The 22,286-nt window shown below is 61.6% G+C and overlaps 2 protein-coding genes and 1 pseudogene across 2 annotated transcripts; 1 reads left to right on the top strand and 2 right to left on the bottom strand.

Annotated features, from left to right (window-relative positions):
* Positions 1-5,733: 5,733 nt before the first annotated feature.
* Positions 5,734-13,438, bottom strand: SLC25A10 (solute carrier family 25 member 10). Its single transcript, XM_053212770.1, has 11 exons — positions 13,181-13,438; positions 10,609-10,728; positions 9,898-10,012; positions 9,752-9,800; positions 9,492-9,533; positions 8,742-8,785; positions 8,511-8,581; positions 8,297-8,389; positions 7,881-7,958; positions 6,969-7,025; positions 5,734-6,851 (listed from the first exon to the last, which is right to left on the bottom strand). The coding sequence occupies exons 1-11, from the start codon at positions 13,271-13,273 to the stop codon at positions 6,750-6,752; spliced, it is 864 nt and encodes a 287-aa protein (XP_053068745.1). The 5' UTR covers positions 13,274-13,438; the 3' UTR covers positions 5,734-6,749.
* Positions 13,272-17,413, top strand: LOC113596992 (60S ribosomal protein L12-like; annotated as a pseudogene).
* A 226-nt stretch (positions 17,414-17,639) lies between these two features.
* Positions 17,640-21,346, bottom strand: MRPL12 (mitochondrial ribosomal protein L12). The gene is made up of 5 exons (XM_027052539.2): positions 21,190-21,346; positions 20,393-20,579; positions 20,151-20,234; positions 18,167-18,301; positions 17,640-18,038 (listed from the first exon to the last, which is right to left on the bottom strand). The coding sequence occupies exons 1-5, from the start codon at positions 21,261-21,263 to the stop codon at positions 17,922-17,924; spliced, it is 597 nt and encodes a 198-aa protein (XP_026908340.1). The 5' UTR covers positions 21,264-21,346; the 3' UTR covers positions 17,640-17,921.
* Between the last annotated feature and the right edge of the window lie 940 nt (positions 21,347-22,286).

Here is a 22,286-nt window from a genome sequence, read left to right as displayed (position 1 = left end):
GCTATCCTCTGTGGAGGCCGGAGGGGCCAGGCAGCAAAGCACCCTGGGGTGTGACCCTGGGACTGGGGTCAGGGAACAAACAGCACCCCCTCTCCCGGGAGCCAGATGCCGAGTTTTGGGCAGAGCCGGGCTGGATGGCAGGTCCACTGGGGAGGCAGCTCCCTCCCTGCTCTGGGCCTCGAGGGTGCCCCAGGCTGGGGGTGAGGCAGCGGGAACTGTGAGTGGGCAGCCGTGTCCCCGAAACCCCAGAGGACCTCAGGGGAACCAAACTACATCGGAGCAGGGCGTGCAGAGATGGGCAGTGCCCAGCGAAGGGGTGGAGTGGGGTGCGAGGGGAGGGCCGTACAGGGAGAGGGAGAGCAGGGAGGGAGGGAGGGAGAGGACAGAGAGCCCAGGAAAGCCAGTGGGCAGCCTGCAGGGACAGACCAAATGCCTGATCTGGGGAAAGGAACCAAGGAAGGAGCAAAGGGCATTCGGAGAATGGGGGAGAATCACTCAAATTAACCTCCTGTCAAGGAGCAGGACAGAGCCAGCCAGGGGCAGCCTGGGGACAACTCACAGCAGGACAGCCCAGCGTGGCCCCTGGGGACACAGAAGGGAGGCAGGTACAAGCAACCTGGGAAAAGTAACGGGCGCGCAGCACAAAGACTCCCCAGGGGAAGGTGTTTCTGGAGGGAAGCCCTTTACCTGAGGCAGAAAATGTTCTAGAAGGCGCAACGGAAGCCGAGGTCCGAACCCGGGAGGGACTCATGCACAGATCCAAGGTGCACTCGTTCCAGGAAAACACTGCCACAGACAGACCTTGAGACCCACTGTGGTTGTCACTGAAATTCAGGGTTGAAGAACCATGCAGGCCCGGAGTTGGAAGAAGAAGGAGGGTAAGGAAGGGATCAGCATTTACAAAGGGGCGGAAGGTATCCAGGGGCTGTGGTTGGCTCACAAGGCAAAGGGTAGTGTTCAGGCTGAAAGACCCCGAGACTTCCACCCCCACCCCAGCCTTTCTTTGAGGCTCCCCAGCAATGAAACCCTGGCCAGCAGGAATCTTCCTGGGGATCACAGGGTAGGAGGCAGAGCTGGATCTTCAGAGGCCTGGGGGCACCTCCCACCGATTGTCCCCCTGGGTCCAGGTCCCAGCGGCAGAGGGTAAGGGTCCTGGAGACCGGGGGCAGGGTCCAGACGGGGCTGCTGGGGAGCCAGGGGCACCTTCAAGGGCAGGACAGAGGCAAGCTTCCGTGCTGGAGAACACACACTATAGGAGGGGCAAGTTCCATGGTCGCCTGTGCCCAACCCTCAGAAGGGGCCCTGCTGGTCGCAGAGTGTGGGCCTGAGCCCAGGGACAGACCCCTCTGGCTTATGCACCAGCAGGACAGCCACTGGTCTCAGAGGACAGGTTGACCACTGGGTGCCAGGTGGTTGGGTGGCCTGGGGAGCAGGGGAGGAAGGGGAGGGGGAGAAAGGAGGAGGAGGAAAAGAAGGGGAGGTGAGGGAGAGAGAGAGAGGGAAAGGGGAGGGGAGGAGGGGGAGGAAGTGAGGGGAGAGAGGGGACAAAGGGAAGGGGAGGGGAGGAGGGGGAGGGGGAGGAGAAAGAGGAGGGGGAGGGGAGGAGAAAGAGGAGGGGGAGGGAAGAAGGGGAGGCAGAAGAGGGGACTAGGAATGGGGAAGGGAGGGGGGAGAGGGGAGGAGAAATAAGAGAGGGGAGGGGGGAGAGGGGGGAAGGGAGGGGAAGAGAAGGGAGAAGGGGAAAGGAAGAGGGGAGGGGGAGGGGGAGAAGGGAGGGGGAGGAAGGGAGGGTAAAGAGAGGAGACAAAGGGAGGGAGGGGGGGAGGAGAAGGAGGAGGGGAAGGGGAAGAGAAGGGAGGAAGACAGAGTGGGGAGGGGAGGGGAGGGGAGAGGAGGGGAGGCGCCTGGAGGAGAAAAGGCACATGACTCCACTTTGCCCTGTTTTCCATCATTTTTTGGGAACTAGCATCTCGTGGAACGTTTCCTGAGCAGCGGAGATTCCCCGTGGCGTGTCTGTCTGTCCCCTGCTCTGTCACAGCCCAGCGAAGCGGGGAAAGTACCCAGGTCAGGTGGGCGGGGTGTTTCCGGGGAGGGTCTGGTCGGAGGGAGGTGTGTGTTCCGTCCCAAGAAGAGCCTTCCCAATGTGGAGTTTGTGTCGAGGTGCAAGGTCCCTTAAAACCCCTAAACGGACAGAGGAACTAATGGGTCGGGGGAGCAGAGCGGGAAGAGGCTGGTGGCCCAGGGTGGCAGGGTCGCGGAGAAGGCTCTCCCTGCCTGCCAGCCTGCCCTCTACACTCCTTTGGGCTGGTTTCAGGGCTCCGCCCTTGTCCCCAACTGCCCCAAACGCCCACCAGCCTCACGCAGGGATCCAAAGTTCCTGGAGGGGCTGGGCGGGGAGGGCAGTGTGTTCGTCACAAGGCCGTGCCCCCAACGCCCCCTCGCGTCCCCCACTTCAGTGTGGCCACTCGCAGGGTCCCTAGTCCATCACTTATTCCTGTGAGCACCCGGCTGGCTCCGCCGTCAGAGCGTGGGAGTCTCAATCTCGGGGTTGTGGGTTTGAGCCCCACGTTGGCCGTAGACGTTACTTAAAAGTAAAATCTTGGAAAGGAAATTCTCTTTTCAAAGTTAAATATAATTATCTCCCTTCTAAGCAAGATATGAAATGGATGTCTTATTTAATGTTTCCATATAGCATTATAAACGCTCCCATATGTTACGGTCCCATTACAACAGATGGTCCCGTTTCTGTGTTACCAACACTACTACTGGGGAATGTGCGGGTGGGGAGGGACATTTCTACCTGTTTGGCTCCCTTTGTAGTTTTGTGTATTGCTTGAAGTTTTGTTTTGTTTTGTTTTTTTTCCTTTCTGGCATTTTACTTATTTGCTTATTAATGTTTATTTTTGAAAGAGCACAGGCAGGGAAGGGGCAGAGAGGGGGACAGAGGATCTGAAGAGGGTTCTGTGCTGACGGCAGACAGCCCAACGCGGGGCTTGAACTCACAAACCCTGAGGTCGTGACCTGAGCCAAAATCTGATGCTTAACCAACCGAGCCACCCAGGCACCCCTAACATTTTATTTTTAAGCCGTCTCTACACCCAGAGTGGGGCTCGAACCCACAACCCAGAGATCAAGAGTCACAGGCTCCACCCACTGAGATACCCAGGTGCCCCTTTCTTTTTTAAAACCCAGTTTTTCGTTGGAAAACTACGGAATGCCTAACTGCGTGCGGTCCTGGTGCTGGAGCCGTGCTAACCTTCCCCCGTTTCCGTGCGCGGCTGTGGACCTGCGCCTGGCTGTCCTCACTCCTGAGACAGCGTCCACTGGCAAGGACAACCACGGCCCAAAGCAGGAGGCTTGACTCAGTAATCACTCGGTAACTTCCTCCTATTGCAAGGGGGGAAAGTCCATGGTGACCTGACCGCCACCGCCCGGATGCTGCGCTAGGGGCGGGGGAGGGGGGCGGCCTCGGGGTGCAGACAGAGCTGGGGTCCTCCGGTGTCCCCGCAGCACACGCTGGATTCTCCCGGCCGTCTGGACTTCGTTCTTTTATGGCCAAAGAATACTGCGTTAGGCGAACACACACGTGGTCCCCCGGCCAGGTGGTGGACGTTCGGTTGGTTTTACACCACAGGCGGCCGTGACCGTCTGTGCACAAGTGTCTGTGTGGACACACGCTTCTTGGCCTCTGCCAGAGCGAACTCTGGGTGCGTGGCCCCTGCTGGTTCCCGCCAGGGTCACCGTGTCAGCTCTGACACGGGGGTGGAAGACCCACTGCCGGTGACATTGCAGACGCACGAGGGGAGGGTGCGGCTGCACGCCTCAGCATGTGGACGCCCAGCTGCCCCGCGATGCTCGTGGACAGACTGCCCTCTCCCCAGGACTGGTCTCGGCGCCCTTGTTGGAAATTGACAATGCCCGTCACGTAACTTTTTGTAAATTATAAAGTGTTTCTTTAAAAAAAAGGGCTGAGGCAGACCCTGGAAATGCTGACATGCCCTCAGGCCCGAGTGTGAAATTAATCGGCTTGGGGCCAGACCGCAGGTGGAGCCTGGGTTCTGAGGCCGCACAGAGATCGAGGGGCCCAGGCCTTCCAGCCGCCCTTCCGCCCCAAGCTCCACCCTGGGAAGCCACGGGGTGGGCGGGTGGACATCTCTGCTCTAGGAAAGGTACCGTCACTCCCTCCTCCGCATCCTGCCACGTCCCTGCCAGGCCTGTCGTGTCCCTACCAAACCAGTCAGGGCACTTCCTCCCCCTGGTCCTGGGAGGCAGCTGGTGAAATGCCAGCTTCACGTAGGGCAGACCATCCTGTGGTAAGCCCAAGCGGCTTCGAGGTGAGAACTTGCCCCTCAAGTGGCCCAAACTTGCTGCCGGGGGTCCGAGAAGCAGCAGCCTTCCTACAGCTCATTCACTCACCCCTGCCTGTCCTGATTTCCTGTTTGGGCTGTGGGTTCTAGTCCCCTCCATGGGGGGGCTGTGGCCTGGCCTGGGGAACCGTATGCGAGCCCCAGGCCACCGCACAGCCGGGCAGGGCCAGAGCGCACCTCGAACACAGCAAGCCGGGCCGGCCCGCTTCCTCTGTGTGTGTCAGGGCACGCGGCTGCTCTGTGCTGACCCCCAAACGTGGCCAGACCCGGAGACCCCTGGCAAGGATGTGGCAGGAAGCACGCCCCACACCAAGTTCTCTCGCCCAGGAGTGGGCCTGGATCCAGATCGCTTGCTGGATTTAGGAAAGAGCCCGCTGGACGAGCTGCAGAGAAACGGCAGGGAGGGGACCCCGCTCCGCACACAGCCAGCACAGGGGAGCCGGGAAACCTGAGGGTAGTGAAGACTGACCGTTAGTTTCTATCTTGGGTGGATTACCACCGCAGCGATCACATGCTTTGAAAGACTAATGTACAGGTACAGGTGTGAAGTATCTGTCTGCAGATGATTCAAAGTCTGGGATTTGCTTCCAAATAATGCAGTGGGTGGGGACGGGGCTGTGGGGTGTGAAGGTCACGGACAGCCCAGTGGGTGCTTACCCTGTAGCTGGGGTGGACAGGCTTGTTTTGCAGGAACAGCTTTATCGGGATATAGCGGGTTTTAGTACATTTGCAGAGCTGGGCGACCCTCACCACTAATTTTTTTATACACTTGAAATGCTCCAGGACGGTGTCGGAGGTCCTCATGTCTGGACGAGCTGCCAGCAGACCACCTGTCAGTCTCTGGTGAGCAGGTGGCCCCCGGGGCGGCGCCCACAGCTCCTGCCCCAGCCCATCTGCCCGAAGGTCTGAAGTCTTCGAGAGCCAGGGTCTCCCCAGCCCCTTTCTGGGCTTGCCAGACAACCGGGCAGTGCCCAAGAGCCCAGGACTCCGACTCCAGGGGCTTCTCCCACAGCCAAAGGGGGGGCTCCCAGGGCAGCCGGCCGGCCCAACAGGGGACTCTCAAACCATGGCGCTCAGGTGCCTGCTGAAAAGGGAGAAACCCTGGGGGTCCATGGTAACTTGGACCTGGAAACTCAACGCTGACCAGACCTCCAACTTGCACACCCTTCCCCTCTCCTTCCCCAGTTTTGGGCTGCTGTCAGCCCAGTGTCCCCCAATTCCTTTGCCCACAGGCTGCCCCAATGTATCCAGGGGCTTCTTTCCCACTCTGGGCCCTCAGCCTTGCCCCCGCCTCCCCCACCGCCCCGGACACTGGAGAGCCCTCCTTGGAGGGTGCAGAGTGGGTCTGTTGCCCTGGAGGCCAGACTCAGAGCACTTCACGGTCCTTTATTAGTGTCCCTGCGGAACACCCCTTGCTGGGGTGGGGGTGCAGTACCCGGGGGTCCTGGGGAGGCAGATGGACATGGCCCCGGCCCACTTGCGGGAGGACAGGCTGCTTGGACCCAGGTGCTGACATCTGGGTCTTGGCTGCGGGGGGCCTTGCGGACAGCTGCCGTCCACACAGAGAGGGCCCCTGAGGGACACTGCACAGAGGGGGCTGTGCAGGGAGCAGGGGGAGGCGCGGACCCCGTGCACGACACCGCACGCTCCCTGAAGGCAGCAGGACCTCCTGGCTCTGAGGTTCTGGCGAAACTACTTGTGAAAGCAACCGGGGGCTGGCTGGACCTGGTGCCCGCGGGCCATGTGGTCACCTCCCTCCTGGGCATGTGGTTTCTGCACGGTGCCATCTGCCCACTGGCCTGGAGCTACCAGAGCGTGGCCGCCTTCGAGAACTTCGGAAAAGCGGTGGTCCCTCTCCACGGATAAAAGTGCCATGTGCACACACACAATTTGGTAAAGCACTGCAGGGGGTCTGTGCCCCACTGCTCTGCCACCCAGGTCCTCCACGGAAGCTGCTGGAAGATGGTGTTGAGGGCCCCAGGGGGCTGCTCAATGAAATGAAGAAACCTCAGGGGCCAAAGAAGCAGGGGCAGGGGACCCCAGACCCTAGAAGCCCCAGCCCAGCTCTCCCACCTCCAGTGTTAACCAGCTACCCAGGGAGGAGAGAAAACCGGACCCAGGGCCTGGATACCCCCCTCTGGGTGAGTCAGCAGTGTGCAGGGGACAGGCTGGGGCGGGCAGGTAGGAGATGGAGGGGGCGAAGGTCACTGGAATGAGCCTGTTGGGAAAGGACAAGGTGGGGTCTGGGGCCAGGGGCCAGGGAGGCCGGGGTGCGCCGGGGCAGATGCTGGGCTCAGGGCAGCGCTCGCCCACGGCCCTCCCAGACCCTGGAAGAGCCTGGCGCTGGGGGCTGGCCCTGGCTCAGCCCACTCCTTGGCCCCGTCAGGAAAGCACTTTGAGGCCAAAGTGTTTGCGAAGCTGTTCCAGGAAGACAAACGTGAGCACGGTGTGCGGCATGAGGCGGATGCCTGCAGGCACGAGGCCCTGGGCGGGGAAAGGGGAAGCAGGGAGTCAGAAGACCCCAGAGGGACCCCCAGCCCTGCCGCCCCAGCCCTGCCCCAGCCCTGCCGCCCCAGCCCTGCTGCCTCAGCCCTGCCCAACCTTGTAAAAGGCCAGCGGCCCGAGCTTTGCTGTTTCTACAGCGCAGTGAAAGACACCCTGCAGAAAACACAAAACAAAGCAAAGCAATAAAAGAAAGGCTGCTTTTGGCTTGAAAGGCACAAATCAACCCCCCTCCCACCCTCAGCAACAGCCAGCAGCCCTGTGCAGAGAGGTCAAAGGTAACGACAGCTGGAGGCCAGTGCGGGGGGGGGGGGGGGGGGGGGGGGGGGGGCGTGGGTTGGGGGGGGTGAATGGCCACCCCGTCTGCTGACACAGCAAAACCAGAGCCAGGGCAGGCGACCCGCCCGGCCCCCACAGCGCGTGGGGGGCTGTTCACGCGGCAGGGCAGGCACGAAGCAGGGCACCGTAATGACTGTGGGTCTGCCCCGGGCACTTCCCGAAAGTTCATGGACTACAGTGAACCGGCTGCCTCTGTGAACGCATCGAGGAATCGGATTTAAAAACACATACAGGGGGGTGCCTGGCGGGCTCCATCGGTAGAGCCTGCGACTCCTGATCTCAGGGTTGTGAGATCAACCCCCATGTCGGGCATGGAACCTACTCAAAAAGAATAGAATAGAATAGAATAGAATAGAATAGAATAGAATAGAATAGAATAGAATAAAATAAAATAAAATAAAATAAAATAAAATAAAATAAATAAAATAAAATAAAATAAAATAAAATCTTTAAAAACACAGTGCCGACCGCTGCCCCGGGGCCAGCCGGGGAGGACAACTGAGGGGACGCAGTCACAGAGGGAAGAGCCTCATCCACCTGCCAGGACGGGGCTCCTCCAGCCATGGAGCGTCACGTGGCAGCACGGGGACTCCCTCCCTCCCTGCCGCCCCCGGGCCCCCAGGCCCCCGGGTCTGTACTCGGGAGGGGGTGGTGCCTGCAGCCCCCATTCACCTTGTACTCGCCCTTGGAGTTCATCAGGCGGGTCTTCAGGACGTCGAGGGGCTGACACAGGACCGTGGCACATCCACCCTGGGTGGGGTGGGGTGAGGTGGGGGCGCTTATCACCAAAGGGCCTGCCAGGCAGAGTGCGCAAGCACCCTCCCTCTCCCCTCACAGCCCCCGGCCCAGAGCCCCGGATGCATCCCGAGGGACACCAGGAACCAACCAGGGACTGTCCTGGCTTCGGCAGCAGGGGATCCGTGAGCTCCTCCCTCCCCAGGGCCTCGGTGCCCACTTACACAACCCGGAGGGACACCCCCAGACTCGCCCCAAGCCTCCTGCTTTCTGGGCTCGGGCCTCATCCTGGGTACCCTCAGCTCCCAAGGCTGGTGAGGGACCCCCACCACCTCCGCGAACCCAGCACTCACCGCGATGAAGCTGGCGACAAAGTGAGTGAAGATGTTGTCGGCCAGGTACCCGGTGCTGAGGACCAGCTGCTTGGCCTGATCGTAGCAGGACAGCTGTGGGCGTGCAGGGGCGATCAGGGCCTGGAGGAGGGCCCCCAGCTCTGGGAAAAGCGGATGGGGGCCCACAGTGACACCACCTGGGCTGACCGAACCCCAGGGCCAGCAGAAGCCCCACCTGGCCCACGGTGACGAACATCCCACGACTGGCCGCCATGCTCGCGCCAGAGAACAGCTTCTTCAGACCCTCTGCCGGAGAAAGGAGGTGAGGCGCCCAGCCCAGCCCGATCCCTCAGGCCCGCCCAGGTCCCGCACACGCCCCCCCATGCCGGAGGAAGGAGGTGAGGCCCCCCCAGGTCCTGCACGACGCTCCCCACACCCTCGGCCTCCTTGGACCCCCTCCTCTTACCTTCTCGGGCCACGCGGTACAAGCCATCCAAGGCATGGGCGTAGCTGCCAGGGACACAGAATGGACGCCGTGAGGCTCTCCCTGACCACCAGCCCCCGAGGGAGGGTCCTCCCTGGGGAGAGCCATGCAGCTCTCACAGGAGTCAGGGGACAAAGGAGCCTGAAGATCTCTCAACTACCACCAGAAAACCCTTGCTCTGGGGCTGGTCCTGTCTGCCCGCTGTTGCTGAGGGTGAGGAGGGGGCCTGCCTGACCTCCTTCCACCCCATTCCCGTGGCTCACAGTCTGGCCACAGAGAGGACAACGGGCTTGCCTGGAGCCCCATTTCACTGCTCAGCTGACTGTAGCCCGTGTCTACACCTTAGCTAGGAGGGCAAACCGTAGGCAGCCTTGGAGTTAACAGGAACTTAAACTTCATGGAAAATAAGATTTTTACCGTTAAAAAAAAAAAAAAAAATCCCAGCTTCCAAACCTGTTTGAAGGCCCAGACTCAAACTTCTAAACCATCCTCCCTGTGAACAAGGACAAGCACAGGCCTCGGGGGCCCTGGGAGCCCAGCCACCATCCCAGACTCCCCCCCAAAGAAAGCAGCCAGAGGCCTTCTGACCCAGGACGGCCGTGCCCCGTGCGGGTTTCCCAAAGCTGTCAGCCGCCACAGGCAGCATGGCCCACTGGGGCCCACGCTGGCGCCTGCTTGGCCCCCCACACCCGCCAGGAAGCCCCAGGAGCTGACCTCGGCCCTGCTACTCACTTTCGGCGCTGACTGGGCTCCAGCTTCACGTCGTTTTGCATCCTGGAACGGGGGGCACCGGCTCAGGGAGCGCCTCACACGCCCCGCACGGAGGTCAGCGGGCTCCAGGGCTCACCCTGGCAGTGAGCAGCTGGGCCCGCCCCGGCCTGCCCCCCAGTGCCCAAGACCCCAAGGCGTGAGCGGCTCTTTCCGAGCAGAACACACCGCAGTCCCGTCAGGGGACAGGAAAGACCCCGACCTGGGTGGGTGTGCACACTGACCTGACGTTGACCATGTCTGCAGGGGTCCCCACGAAGCCTCCGATGCAACCTGGGGCGACAGACCCCGGAGCCAGCATGCGGCGACTGGCGATGCCCGCATGCCCCCCCCCCCCCCCCCCCCCCGCCCAGCCCAGCTGGCAGCTCACCGCTGATGGAACCCAGCAACACCTTCTTGTAGAAAGGCAGGGGTCCCTGGCTGCCCATGGTCACGTGGTCCCGCACAGACTCATAGATGGCAAACCGAGTCAGGGAGTAAGTCATCTGGGGAAAAGGGGCCCAGCTCAGAGGGCGCAGGTGGAGGGACCCTGCTGGGCATGTCTGTCTGACACCTGTCGGGCCTCCCCCCCCCACCCCCCCCACCCCCCCCGGTGCACAGTCATCACCAAATGGGCCATGGGGATATAGGGACTCTCTCGAAGCCACATGGTCAGCAAGTGGCTGAGACAATGTGCAAATCTGGGGCTGGCGGAGTCCAGAGTCCTGCCCCTTCCTCTCTCTTTCCCTCCCTGGGCTCAGCTTCCCCACCTGTAAAGGAGGGTCTTGAGCCCCGTAGGAGGCAGAGCACACCCGATCCCACGGCACCCTGTGCCATCTGGGAGCTGCCGTCCCTGGGCCCTGTGGTTCCTTTGTCCTAACCACCGTGAAGAGGAGGAGAAGTCACTTCCACGCCCACAGGGCACCCATGGTGAGGAGGCGTGGCTGTGTCTGAGTCCAGGCCTGGGGGGGCGCCAGCCTTCCCTTCAACCTGCCTGGGCTCTGGGGCCGGGACCTAAGGAAGCCCCTGGCCGGGAGGCGGAAGTGCCCCGGCCATGCGTCCTGCCCACCCGGCGTCCTGGGAGGGGGGCCCCCAGGGGCACCTGTCTGCACAGGGAGGCGCTGAGGCCGTTGTAGAGCGCCAGGACGCCGTCGGAGCGCACCACCTGCAGCGCCATGCCCGTCATGCGCAGCTTCACCTCCTGCTGCGTCTGCAGATGCACCTGTCGGGGTCACACCTGCTCAGAACAGGGCCCCTGCCCCAGGGCCCACCCAGGCCGGCTCTGCTCTGAGCCCTTTCCCACCGTCTACCACTTTACGTCCTCATGAAGACCCCACGGGCCGACTATTACCAGCACCCCAGTTTAGAGGCGGGAAACTGAGGCACGAGGAGGCAGAGAGGTGTCCTAAGGGCATCCAGCTGGGGTGTAGAGATGGGACGCCACGCCCACCCCTGGCCCCAGCCTCGATCCCACACTCTTCATCGACACGTGACAATACCAGCTGATACGTGAGCCCGCCAGGCCCGTGAGAAATACTCCACATATGTGTCTGAGTCCTCATGGCACCTGCCACTGGGATGGCGGTTGGCAGTCCCATTTTACAGATGAGGACACCGAGGCACCATGCAGACACCCACCAGGTGACTGCAGGGCCCCGTTTCTTAGCTATGCCCCTTCTCAAGAGGGACCAAGGGTCATGGGGACTCAGAGACAGTCCCGGTGGGCTGGGAAGAGGTGGTGGGAGTTCAGCGGGGGAGAAGGGGAAAGACACTTCTGGGAGGGCCAGGACACGGCCACCCCGGGGTCTGTCCAGCCTCAGTGATGTTCTGGCTGGGCCTGCTGGGCAGGTTACCGACCCTCCTGCTTCAGTTTCCTCGGTGTGCTGTGAGCACTAAGTAGCTCAGCGGATGGACCCTTCCCTTCCCACTCTGTCACTGCCCAGGGGCTCTGGTGGTGGGGCAAAGGTGGGCTGGGGTGGAGAGGGCTTCGTGCTCAGCACAGCCACATCAGCCGAGCTGGATAGGACAGAGGGCACGGGGCCTGGGGGCAAGGTGGCCATGCAGGAAGCAGCCCTCGTCCAGGCGAGAAGCAGCCTTGAGGACTGAGCCAGGGCACAGGGGCAAAGGGAGAGATCAACGAGCTATAAAATAATTTCTCCAGTGACCACAGGGCCAAGAGGCAACAGCCTCAGCCAGCGCCTCCCCTTGAGGCTGGCCTCCGTGGCTGTCCACACTGCCTGCTGCTCCCCAGCAGGGGCCAAACAGTGGCCCCGGTCCTGTGGCTGCCTGCCTCTCTCGACCTCCTCCCCCCGCAGGATTCTGTGGCAAAACAGCACCTGGGGGGCAGGCACGGGGCCTGTGGACAGGTACAAATGACTGTAGGCTGCCTGTGAGGGCTCCAAGGGCCCCTGGGAGCTGTGTCCACTCACCATCGGATGAGAGCCTAACCCTCCAGGGCCCCACGGTGGGGACGGGGGAGGGGACATGGGGAAAGCAAAATTAAACATGAGGAAGGGACCTTGCCTCCCCTCTCTCTGGGGGTCAGAGCAGCCTTGACTTGGCCCTGCTCCTTCTGGCAGCGCTCAGGCCCTGGGGACTACCAGGAGCCATGCAGGCCTCTCCCAGGAGAAGCCCGGGGGCCACCAGCTTCTCAGCCCCCCTCCCCATCTGCTAATGCTGCCTTGACTGGGGAGGGGGTGCATTTTTACTAGAGAAGTCAATTTCCTCCATTCAGCAAAAAAGTCGCTGGAAGGAAAATACCTTAGAGGGACGACAGCGTGGGGGCCAGGCCGGGCTGCAAGTGAGGCTGAGGTTTGGGTCAACAGGGCCCCCGTGCCAGTCCCTCCCAGAGGGTCAGTGTGGGGATCAGGCTGCTCTGGGTGGGGGCAGGGAAAGAGGTGGCTGGGCTGCTGTCCCTTGCCCACGGGTCCATGTGACCCCAGTCCAGGTTCCCCGGGGCAGGGCCTCCTGGGCAGGCTATGCTTTGCATCATTGGCCCTTTCTTCTTTGTTCTTTGTAGGGAGAAAGGGGCAGAAAACACCCCCCGCCGGCTCTGGGAGACAACAGAACTTCTGTCTCGTACTGCCCCATAAGCGTATTTTCTAAAAGAAGTAAAGTGAGCATGAATGCTTCTTGCTCACCCTCACAGGGCAGGACCCGCGTGGGCGCAGGGTCCCTGGCTTCCAGGCGCCCACCCGGTCCAGGAGGAAGCAGCCACCTGCGGTCCGCACTCCCTCACTGTGTGCTGGGTCCCCACCAGGCAGGGAGGCCACCTGGGCCCTGGGTGTGCTGGAGCCCTGGCTCGTCTCTAGATGCCAACTTCTGTGCGCCTCACAGAACCACCCCCTCAACTTGCAACCAGGCAGAAGAACTGTGCTCAAAAGTGAGGGGTGGAAACTGGCTCGGAGAGGCCAGTGGGGGAACCGCGGCCCGTGAGCTACGACAACGGGGCGCCTCCATCCGGGAGTGGGCAGGGTCTCCCGGCGGGGGCGGTGAACCGATGTCCCTCAGGCCCGGCGCCAAGGCCGACCCAAGTCCGAGGCCCTCCTGGGCAGTGCAGCGCCAGGCTGATCGGCGCCCAGAGCTTGGGCGGGCCCCCTCGCCCCACCCTCATCCCCACCGCCCCGGCCCTTAGCGCTCGTCGCCCGCCCCCGCCCGGCCCGCGCCAACCTCACCTTGAGCAGGTCCAGCGGGTGCGTGCAGCAGGCGGCCCCGCACGAGGCCAACCCCCCGAAGTACCAGCGCGACACGCGCGCCTCGGCCGCCATGGCTCGCGCCGCGGACGCCCAGGAGCGCCGGCTGCCGGCCCCGGTTCGCGCCGCCCAGACCCCGGCTCAGGCCCAGGCCCCGATCGGACCCCGACCCCAGTCCCGGGACCCTGGCCCGCGTAGCCGTCCGCTCCGAGTTCAAAGCACCGTTCGCCACCCGCGCGCCGCGCAGCCAATGCGCCCGCGCGGCCCTGGGGGCGGGACCACTTCTGGGGGGCGGGGCCACCGCGACCCCGCCTCGAGCCGGGGGGCGGGCCCCGCGCCTTAAAGCGGCCGCGCTCGGGCTGGCCAGCGGAAAGGGCTCCTCTGAGCCGCCTCCCCGTGTGCAGCAGGCGGCGGGAGAGGGAAGGGGAACGGGCGCGGCCGCGCGGACCCCCGGGAGCTTGCTGAGTGGGCTGCTCCACTCTCCCCGAGAACCGGGCGTCCTTCGTCCGCCCTGCTCCAGCTCCCCCAGGGCCACCCCCACGCCTAGGGCAGGTCTCCGAAGGTCACGGCTGAGGAGTGGCCTCGGCGCTCGGCCAGTCCCCGCCGCTCCCGGAGCCCGGCCTCCTGCAAACACCCCGCCCCAGCCGAGGCCCTGACCTTGCACCCTGTGTCCCAAGGCAGCCACACAGGCCCTGGGGTCAGCCCTGGGACACGTGTGCCCAAAAGAGGTGGCACAAAACCTTCTTGGAGCCAACCTGCGAATTACATGAAAACTAGGGGCAGAAGACAATCCACTCTCCGGAGCTCCCAGCCAAGGCCAGCCTCAGGTCTGCTCTGACCAGACAGCCCCAGGCAGCCATCCCGGAGTAGGACAAGGGGACAAAGTTCTGAGCCACGGGGGTTCAGGCTCCTGGGAAGTGGCAATCAGGAGGCCGGCTGCCTGTCCCCATGAGAAACACACCTGTGCACACGTTCCCACTCTCATCTCACCATCCAGCAAACAGCAGGTGCAAGTGCTGGACAAAGACACACCTGCTGGGCAAGATGGAAATTGGAATCCCTGGGGCCACATGCACCCAGGGGTTCTCCGCACCTGCTGAGAACCCTGAATAACAAGTCCAGCTGGCCTCTGAGCGCCCAGCAGTTATCTCGCTGTGTCAGAGGCGTAAGATGGGCCAGCAAACCTATTTGCTTCAAGTGGCCACCCGAAGACTGAGGAGACTGCCTTCCAGAAGGCTAGGAGGCTTCTGACCCTGAGGTCATCATCTGGGGAAGTGAACAGCCCAGAAATGCTGTGGGCTGGGGAGGTGGAGGGAGCGTCGGCCACGCAGACATCCGGCTTTTTCTTAGGGGGGGGGAGGGGGAGAGATGGGAGCTGCATCTGGATGAAAGCACAGGCCAGTGGGGCCCGGTGGCGGCGGTGGCGGAAGGGAAGGGTCGGAAGGGCCGCAGTGGCTCTCCAGAAGGAACCAGAGAGGGGGCGCCTGGCTGGCTCGGGCGGGAGAGCACGCGACTCCTGATCCCAGGGTCGTGAGTTCAAGCCCCACGTTGCGCACAGAGCTTACTCAAACAAAAATTCAACGTTATTTTTATACAACAGCAATAAACAATCTGACAATTAAATCAGGAGAAACAATTCCATCAAAGAGAAAGAAAGAAAAGAAACCAGAGAGGATGCGAGGCACAGCTCCGTAAGGAAATGTGAAAATGTGTCACCAAACAGCAAGATGGCTTTCGCAGCTGAGCTGGCCCTTTGTTTAAAAAAAAAACAACAGGGCTACCAGATGGAAGTGGTAGGCTGCAGAGGAGGGGCCTCCTCGTCCAGGGTCCTATGGGAAGTAGGAACACCTTTGAGCCCACTCCCTCTCTGAGACCCAGGCCAGCACAAGACCTGCCCCTGCACCGGTCTCATTCAGGATAAATCGAGATGTTGGAATCCTGGATCACCCGAGGGCAATGTTATCATCTCCTGACTAAGCAAACACGTCAGTGGCGTGGAGCGGGCAGCCCAGAAGGTGAGGGGCCAAGGGGCCAGCGCTTGCTGTGTACAGATGGCGGGCCACCCAGAACATGAGACACAGCACGAGCGATCTGCGAAGCCCCGGAAGTGCGTGGAGTGTGGGGAGCCCTCTTAAGAAATAAGGGGTCTAGCTTTTGGCTTTCTGCTCAGGGGCACGAAGGTGCTACTGTCTTCAGTAGTCCCCAGTCCGAGTTCCTCCGACAGCGGCCGCCTCCACCCTTCCGCCTAAGTTCCACCCCGAGCAAGACGAAATCCAACTCGTGGACCTGAGGCGCGCCAGTGGGGGAGTCGGGGCTACGTCTGCCCTGGCCCCGAAGCTCAGCCCTACTGGCCTGTCTCCAAGATAGGTTGGTGATGACATCGCCAAGGCAACCAGTGACTGGAAGGGTCTGGGGGTTACAGTGAAACTGACCATTCGGGACAGGCCCAGATTGAAGTGGTACCTTCCACCTCTGTCCTGCTCATCAAAGCCCTCAAGGAACCGCGGAGACAGAAAGAAGCAGAAAAATATTAAGCCCAGTGGCAATGTCGCTTTTGATGAGAGTGTCAACGTTGCCTGACAGATGCGCCACTGATCTTTAGCCAGAGAACCCTCTGGAACCATTAAAGACCTCCTGGGGATGGCCCGGTCTGTGGGCTGCAACACCAATGGCTACCACCCTCAGGGCACCACAGAGGACATCGACAGTGGCGCAGTGGGATGCCCCACTAGCTAAGAACTACGAAGGAAAATACTTCCGTGAAGGATCATTTGGCAACCAAAAAAGGAAAAAGGTGGGACTTTGCAAGCTGCAGGTCAGGGGGGACTCAAAAAGATCCCCAGCCAAATTCTCAAATGGATCATGAAGACTTCTGCATAAATCCAAGGGGCTCTGAGATGCAGAGGTCAGGTGAGGTCTCGAGAACAAGGCTGCCGGCCACGTCTCTGGAGGACGTCCGTTCCTGAGCGCTCCTCATGGCGCTTAGGGAGCTAGGATGGCACCACACGGGGGCCAGGTGGACACCAGGGTTCCTGGAACGGGCAGGAGCCAGGGGTCAGCTTCAGATCTCCCCCTGCCAGGCCCTCTGTGACCATTTCATCAGCCTGGACGAAGACGCGGTACGCAGATTCCTACCAGGATCTGACGGGACCTCGCAAGGTTCTGTGCTAGTAACATCAAGCCAACGCAGGATGCATAGACCTACCTCCTGGTGTCAAGCCCACGGGCCAAGGCCAAGTGGCCTCCGGGGACCCAGGGCACACCCCATCTACTGCCAGGTCTGAGACACTTGGCCAACTGCACCACAGCAGGTGGAGACCACAGCTGGGGTGGGGTGGGTGGGGTGGGGTCAGGACCATGAGGGACTGTGAGGTCAGGTCGGGGGCACCAGGTGACACTCAGCATCAGGGAAGCAAAATGAGTATGGCCTGAGGCACACGGTCAACTGCGCTTTTGAGCAGTCAGCCCCAGCACGTCCAGGACGCAGTGAGGGTGTCATCATCCCAGGAAGAGGGGAGGGGAGGAGAGTCCTAATCATCACCCACAAGTCCCTTGGAAAGACAGGGGCTCAGAGCACACACAGACTCGGGCCACCAGTGCGAGGCCGAGGCTGAAGGCTATCCCTGACTTTAGATCCTCCCTTCCCCTGGGAAGGGCAGTTGGGCCAGCAGGATACCCAACCGGTCATACCCGCCTCAGATGGCCCAGGAGTCACCTCTGCTGAGGGAAGGCATGCCCAGAGACCTGCTGATGGTGAATCATTAACTCCCTGGGACGGTGCGGGCCTCAGGTTTGGCTGGTGGGGCTCTCTGGGTCAGGGAGCAGCCTTCTTACAAGGAGGTCCAGCAGGGTCCTCCGGGAGGGCCCACAGGTGGCATCCAGGTGCTGGGCACGCCCACCTGGGCACATGCCAGCTCCCCAGACCTGTCCTCAGGGTACCCAGAGCCCGGCACTCCCAGATGCAACATCTCCTTCCGGGCCCGCAGCCCTGTCCTTGCAGACCACTCTTCCAGCATGGCCAGGGAGGGGACACAGGGGCTGGCCGTTCTCAGGTACACGCCTCACCTCCTGCCTGTCTGTAGGCCAGTGCTACGCTTCCTGCCGAAGACCAGCACTGGTGCCCCACGCCCACCTCCCAGGTCACGATCTGACATCAGCCTCGCGGCAGCTGCCACCACTCAGGCAAGCTGGGTGCTGCCCCAACCCCCCCCCCACCCCCCCACCCCCCCACCCCCCCCCCCCCCGTGCCCCTCTCCGTGAGGTGCTGCCGGACCTCTGAGGTCAGGCCCCTGCACAGAGAAGACACAAGGAACGCTGGCCGACCCCCACGTGCCCTGCAGGGAGCGAGCCCTGCCACCCCCGGGCGGCCTCCCTGGCGGGCAGGAGCTCCAAGCCAGCCCGCACCGCCCACTGGCCGCTGACCCAGACACACCACTGCACACACGGCGCCCGAACAATGTATTTTTCTCAGTGGCCACCAGGGGGCGCGTGTTGCCTCTGGTACGTTCCAGAGTTCATCTCCCCGGTGCTCACACAGGAGCTGCCCACCCCCCCCTCTCAGCAGGTCCCTTGTCTGTCCCGGAGCAGAGATGGCAGAGCCAGTGCCAGAGCTCTGCCCTGAAGCTGCTCCCACCACGGGTCCCGGATGCCAGGGCTGGAGCAGGAGGGGGCCTCCCCCAGGTCAGGTCCCAGGGACCCCAGTCCACCAGTCCTCAGAGCTGGCCTATTCTAGAACCACGGTGCCGCCCACCGCCTCCAGGGCTGCCTTGATCTTCTCCGCCTCGGCCTTGGAGACATTGGCTTTGATCTCCTGGGGCAGGGACTCCACCAGCTTCTTTGCCTGCCAGAGAGCAAAGTCAGAAATGGGGCCCATGTTGCCCCAAAAAAACCTGCCATAGGAGGGGCCGGTCTGAGTACCATTAGCACGTTAGCGGCAACAGCCAGAGGGCTGTGCAGCGCGGAGCTCACCTGGACGAGGTTTATGCCCTGGATGTAGTTCTTGATTTCTTTGATCAGCCTCACTTTGTCCACAGGCTTTGCCTCTGTCAGGCGGACGGTGAAATGCGTCCGCTCTTTCTGTCTGGGGATGTCTTCTTCTGCCTCCTGGGAGAGGGAGAGAGAAAGGATGGGGTAAAGCAGGCACATTCGGTCCTGTGGCCCCAAAGTCGACAAGATGGCACAGCAAGGCCCGCAATTCCAGCGGGAGGCCGCGCCGGGGCCCCTCCCTCATGTGCTCCTCAGCGACACCTGCTCCGTCGCTAGAAACCTTGCCATCTCTCCGGAGGCGGTTATGAAACCACCTCCCCCCACCCCGACCCCGCTCAGGTTCCCTCGTCCCTTAAAAACAGTCACTTGTGGCCGGTCAGGGTGACACCAACAGTGCTCGGCCCATCCTCGGGCGAGCCCCAAATCACATGGACACATCTGCAGCTGCACCGTCCCCAGGTGACCAGTGGAGGACTGGGGTTGACAGAGCCTCTCCCACCACACGTGAAGATACAGCACCGCGGAGAGCAGGGGGCACGCGGCCCGGCAGCCTGGGGCTGTCCTGCTTTGCACCTGCCCTATTATTAACAGTGTTCCTTCGTCCCCCAAGGTGTCCCAGTTTAGATGACAGACTTCAGAGTAATTCTCTCTCCTTGTCCCAAACGTTCAGGCTGAACATGATGAGTCTGTAAAGCTACCACTTCGTGGCAGGTGGGGGAGTGGATGTGATGCCAGGGGAGCCACAGACACATATGGAGCCGGGAGGGCACTCTACGGGACCCCTGACCTGGTCTCCTTGGTGGGGGATGGATGGCCAGGGAAAGGAGACCGAGGACAGTGATCCAGACTTCAGACACCCAATGACCAAATGCAATTCACAGACCTCGTATAGATTTGGGTAAACCAATTGTTATAAAGTCTGGGACCATTAGCTAAATCTAAATAGACTGAGATAGAAAACCACTGCTAATTACATTTGTTGTACAAATAGCTCCTGGCCTGCATTCTTAGAGGTGTGGGCTGGAGCGCACCAAGAAAGGACAGATCAGAAATGTGCCCTGAGGGGCACCTGGGTGGCTCAGTCAGTTAAGTGTCTGACTTCCGTTCAGATCACGATCTCATGGTTTGTGGGTTTGAGCCTCACGTCGGGCTCTGTGCTGACAGCTCAGAGCCTGGAGCCTGCTTCAGATCCTGTGTCTCCCTCTCTCTCTGCCCCTCCCCTACTTGTGCTGTCTGTGTCTCTCAAAATAAATAAACGTTAAGAAAAAAAAAAAGAAGCAGAAAAAAAAAAAAGAAAGAAACTTGCCTTAAGCTTCAAAGGACAAATGAATTAAATATCAAAACCTTACTAATTATCGAGACTGGAGACAGATACACAGGGCATTATCTACAGTTGCAGATAGAACTTCGAAACTTTTTGTAAAAATTGCAACAGCCCCCAACCAAACTAAAAAACCTAGAAAACAAAAAACAAATTCACATGTGGCTTCAAGTCTGCTGGTTTCCTTACAGAAACCCCAGACTGTCCAGTGCCTCCCCACCTCACCGCTCCAGCCCCTGACGTGCCCCCATGGCTCTCTTGCGTGCAGCCCCCTTGCAGCTTGCCTCCTGTATCCTCACATCTCCTCGGCTTTAGGGCCTTTCTTGACATCATAACCCTCCTCTCCCCTCAGCTTCTTCCCTACTTTTTTCTCATAGCACTTCTCAAGTCCTGCTATTCAACAAAAATTTTCTTCTCCTTTGACTCATTGTCAATTCCCCCCGCGAAAACGTGGTCTCCACGCGGGCAGGGACCTGCACACCCTTGGCAGGGCTGCAGGGGAACCCAAAGACAGCACACACAGGTCTGCAGGACGCGCTGACTGATGCAGGGCCAAGACAAGGGACGAGAGAAATCTGGGCGTCGGGCCATGTGACACGAGGCAAGACGGGAGCCTTTCTGCACAGGACCCTGGCCTGGGCTCACCTCTGGGGCTGCTGCAGCAGGGGCAGCACCAGGCACTGTGCCACCCATTGGCATGAGTCCAACATCCTGGATCTTCAGGGTTTTCTGCAGGGAGGGGAGAGAGCAATCTCAGTAGCTGCCCATCACACCCAAGATAAACACACAGCCTGGCAGGATCCTCACATTCAGAGGGCACACTCTGGACAATTTACTACACACCCCAAATACACCATGAACAAGACACAGGCCAGGGCCTGTGGTACCTTCAGAAGCTCGTTGAGATCTGAGATCTCCAAGAGCGTGAGGCTGGCGATGTCCTGGACCAGCTGCTGGATCTTGGGGGGATACTCCTTGGGGGCGTTATCCAGGGGTGCACCGGCGAGGGCCTCCCCCATTCGAGGGCTGCTGCATCTCATCAGCCGCACAGCGCAGACACGGGGCACCTGTTGCCTAGCCCCCCAAACAAAGCTGTCAGCCTGGCACAGACCAGACAGGTTGATGATAAGAGCGCAGTTCTAGCTCCTAGGTCCCAACCCAGGGTTCTCAGATTCCAGGGTCCACGCGAATAAGGGGATTTCCCAGCTACCTTAAGCACTTCAAAGAGCCGTAGAAATGCACGCAATTATCCGCAGACAGACTACCCACACCGTTAAGTTTCCGTGTCGGAAAACTCTCTATCAACCCACGGGAGCAGGGCAGTAACCTGACGGCATTTTGCTACACTAAGGCCTTCAGAACCTGGGGCCCTCGGACGGCACAACGCCGGTCCCACCGATGGAAGACCTCCAACGTCACTAGGCCTGTAGGGGAAACTGAGGCCCGCAGAGCGGCAGGGACCTGAGCAAGGTCATCTGGGACCACCCCTAGCACTCTGCGCAGCACGCGTGGTTAGGGGGCCGGCAAGTGGGGACCCCCGCGACCCGCACCGCCTCCGGGCCCCACCGAGTCGGGGGTGGCATCCCGCCCGCCGCACGCGGACACCGCCCCCAACCTGCACCCTCAGTTGGCGGCCCAGGGCCCCGACCCTGCCGCCCCGCCAGCCCTCGGCGGACCGTGGTACCTGGCGAGACGGAGCGCAGCGCCCTGACGTCTGAGACACGGCCCCCAAAAGGGGCGAGCGGCCGCCGCCAGCATCGGTCCGCGAGCGGGAAGGTCACACGCGGCCCCCAGGAGGAGGACGCTCTAGCCGCCCGGGCCGCCGAGCATACGAGCTGCGTGAGGACGCTCTAGCCGCCGAGGCCGCCGAGCATACGAGCTGCGCGAGGGCGCTCTAGCCGCGCGGGCCCGACGGGCGAAAGAGTTGGGGACCGACGCTCTAGCCGACGAAGCCGCCGGGCAAACGAGTAGGAGAGGACGCTCTAGCCGCACCTCGCGCTCCCTTCCCGAGATTACCCACTAGGCGGCGAACCGCGCAGGCGTGGAGGGTCGTTGGTGGCGGCCGGGGGCCTGGGGCTGGACGGTGACCGGCTGGGGGCCCTCTACTCGCTGGGGGAATCAAGGCCAGAAAAGGCCGACGCTTGGAGCCAGGCTCCGTCCGATTCGGGGAGGCGGTCCCGGCCCCCGGGCAGCCCGGCCAGGGAGAACCTGGGGAAGCCTCGCGGCGGCTGACAACGAATTTCCGCCGCCGAGGGGCGGGCACGGGGATCCCAGGTGTCCTTTCTCCGCAGGTCGGTGCTGGGGGCCTTGGCTGCCCGCAGCCAGGAGCCACCTAGTGCGGGGAGCCCCCGCTGCCCTCTGGGCAGTCTTTTCCTTGGTTTCCTCCTCCTTCTGAAGGATTGCCTTTCCCGCCCGCGCGGTTCCCGTAGCCTCGGGAGCGCCTCGGCAGCTGAGTTGGGGGCTCTCCCCTTACAGCGTTGCCAAGGGTTGTGCTTGAGCTCTGAAGCGTCGAGGGATGGAGCCCTGGACGGGAGGGCTAGTCGTACACCTGGCTCTGTCTCCAGCTGCCTTTCCAGCCAGCTCCCAGACATTCTGCACCTGCTCTTCTGCTTAGACCTCTGTAGCTCCACCCCGCTCAGCCAACACCTGCTCTGAGGGCCCTGGGTCTCTCCTCTTCCTGCTCATTTTCCAAGAGCCAGGCATGGAACCGCACTTTAGATCACGAAAGCAGAGCCGTCCTCTGCCTCAACCTCTTGCTCTCCTGGCCCTGCTTTTGACCTG

Source organism: Acinonyx jubatus, chromosome E1 (genome assembly GCF_027475565.1).
Source record: "Acinonyx jubatus isolate Ajub_Pintada_27869175 chromosome E1, VMU_Ajub_asm_v1.0, whole genome shotgun sequence".
In the NCBI taxonomy this organism is placed as follows: Eukaryota; Metazoa; Chordata; class Mammalia; order Carnivora; family Felidae; genus Acinonyx; species Acinonyx jubatus.
The sequence above is the reverse complement of the archived record's forward strand: the minus strand, read 5'-3'. Positions and strand labels throughout refer to the sequence as shown.

Bases quoted from the DNA above. Each gene is read 5' to 3' on its own strand.
- SLC25A10 (XM_053212770.1), bottom strand. From the start codon at position 13,273: ATGGCGGCCGAGGCGCGCGTGTCGCGCTGGTACTTCGGGGGGTTGGCC. The intron at 10,729-13,180 runs GTGAGGTTGGCG...TGACCCCGACAG, and splicing joins ACCCGCTGGACCTGCTCAAG to GTGCATCTGCAGACGCAGCA. The intron at 7,026-7,880 runs GTGAATGGGGGC...TGTTTTCTGCAG, and splicing joins ACTCCAAGGGCGAGTACAAG to GGTGTCTTTCACTGCGCTGT.
- MRPL12 (XM_027052539.2), bottom strand. From the start codon at position 21,263: ATGCTGGCGGCGGCCGCTCGCCCCTTTTGGGGGCCGTGTCTCAGACGT. The intron at 20,235-20,392 runs GTACCACAGGCC...CCCTCCCTGCAG, and splicing joins ATCTCAACGAGCTTCTGAAG to AAAACCCTGAAGATCCAGGA. The intron at 18,039-18,166 runs GTGAGCTCCGCG...GCTCTCTGGCAG, and splicing joins AGGGCATAAACCTCGTCCAG to GCAAAGAAGCTGGTGGAGTC.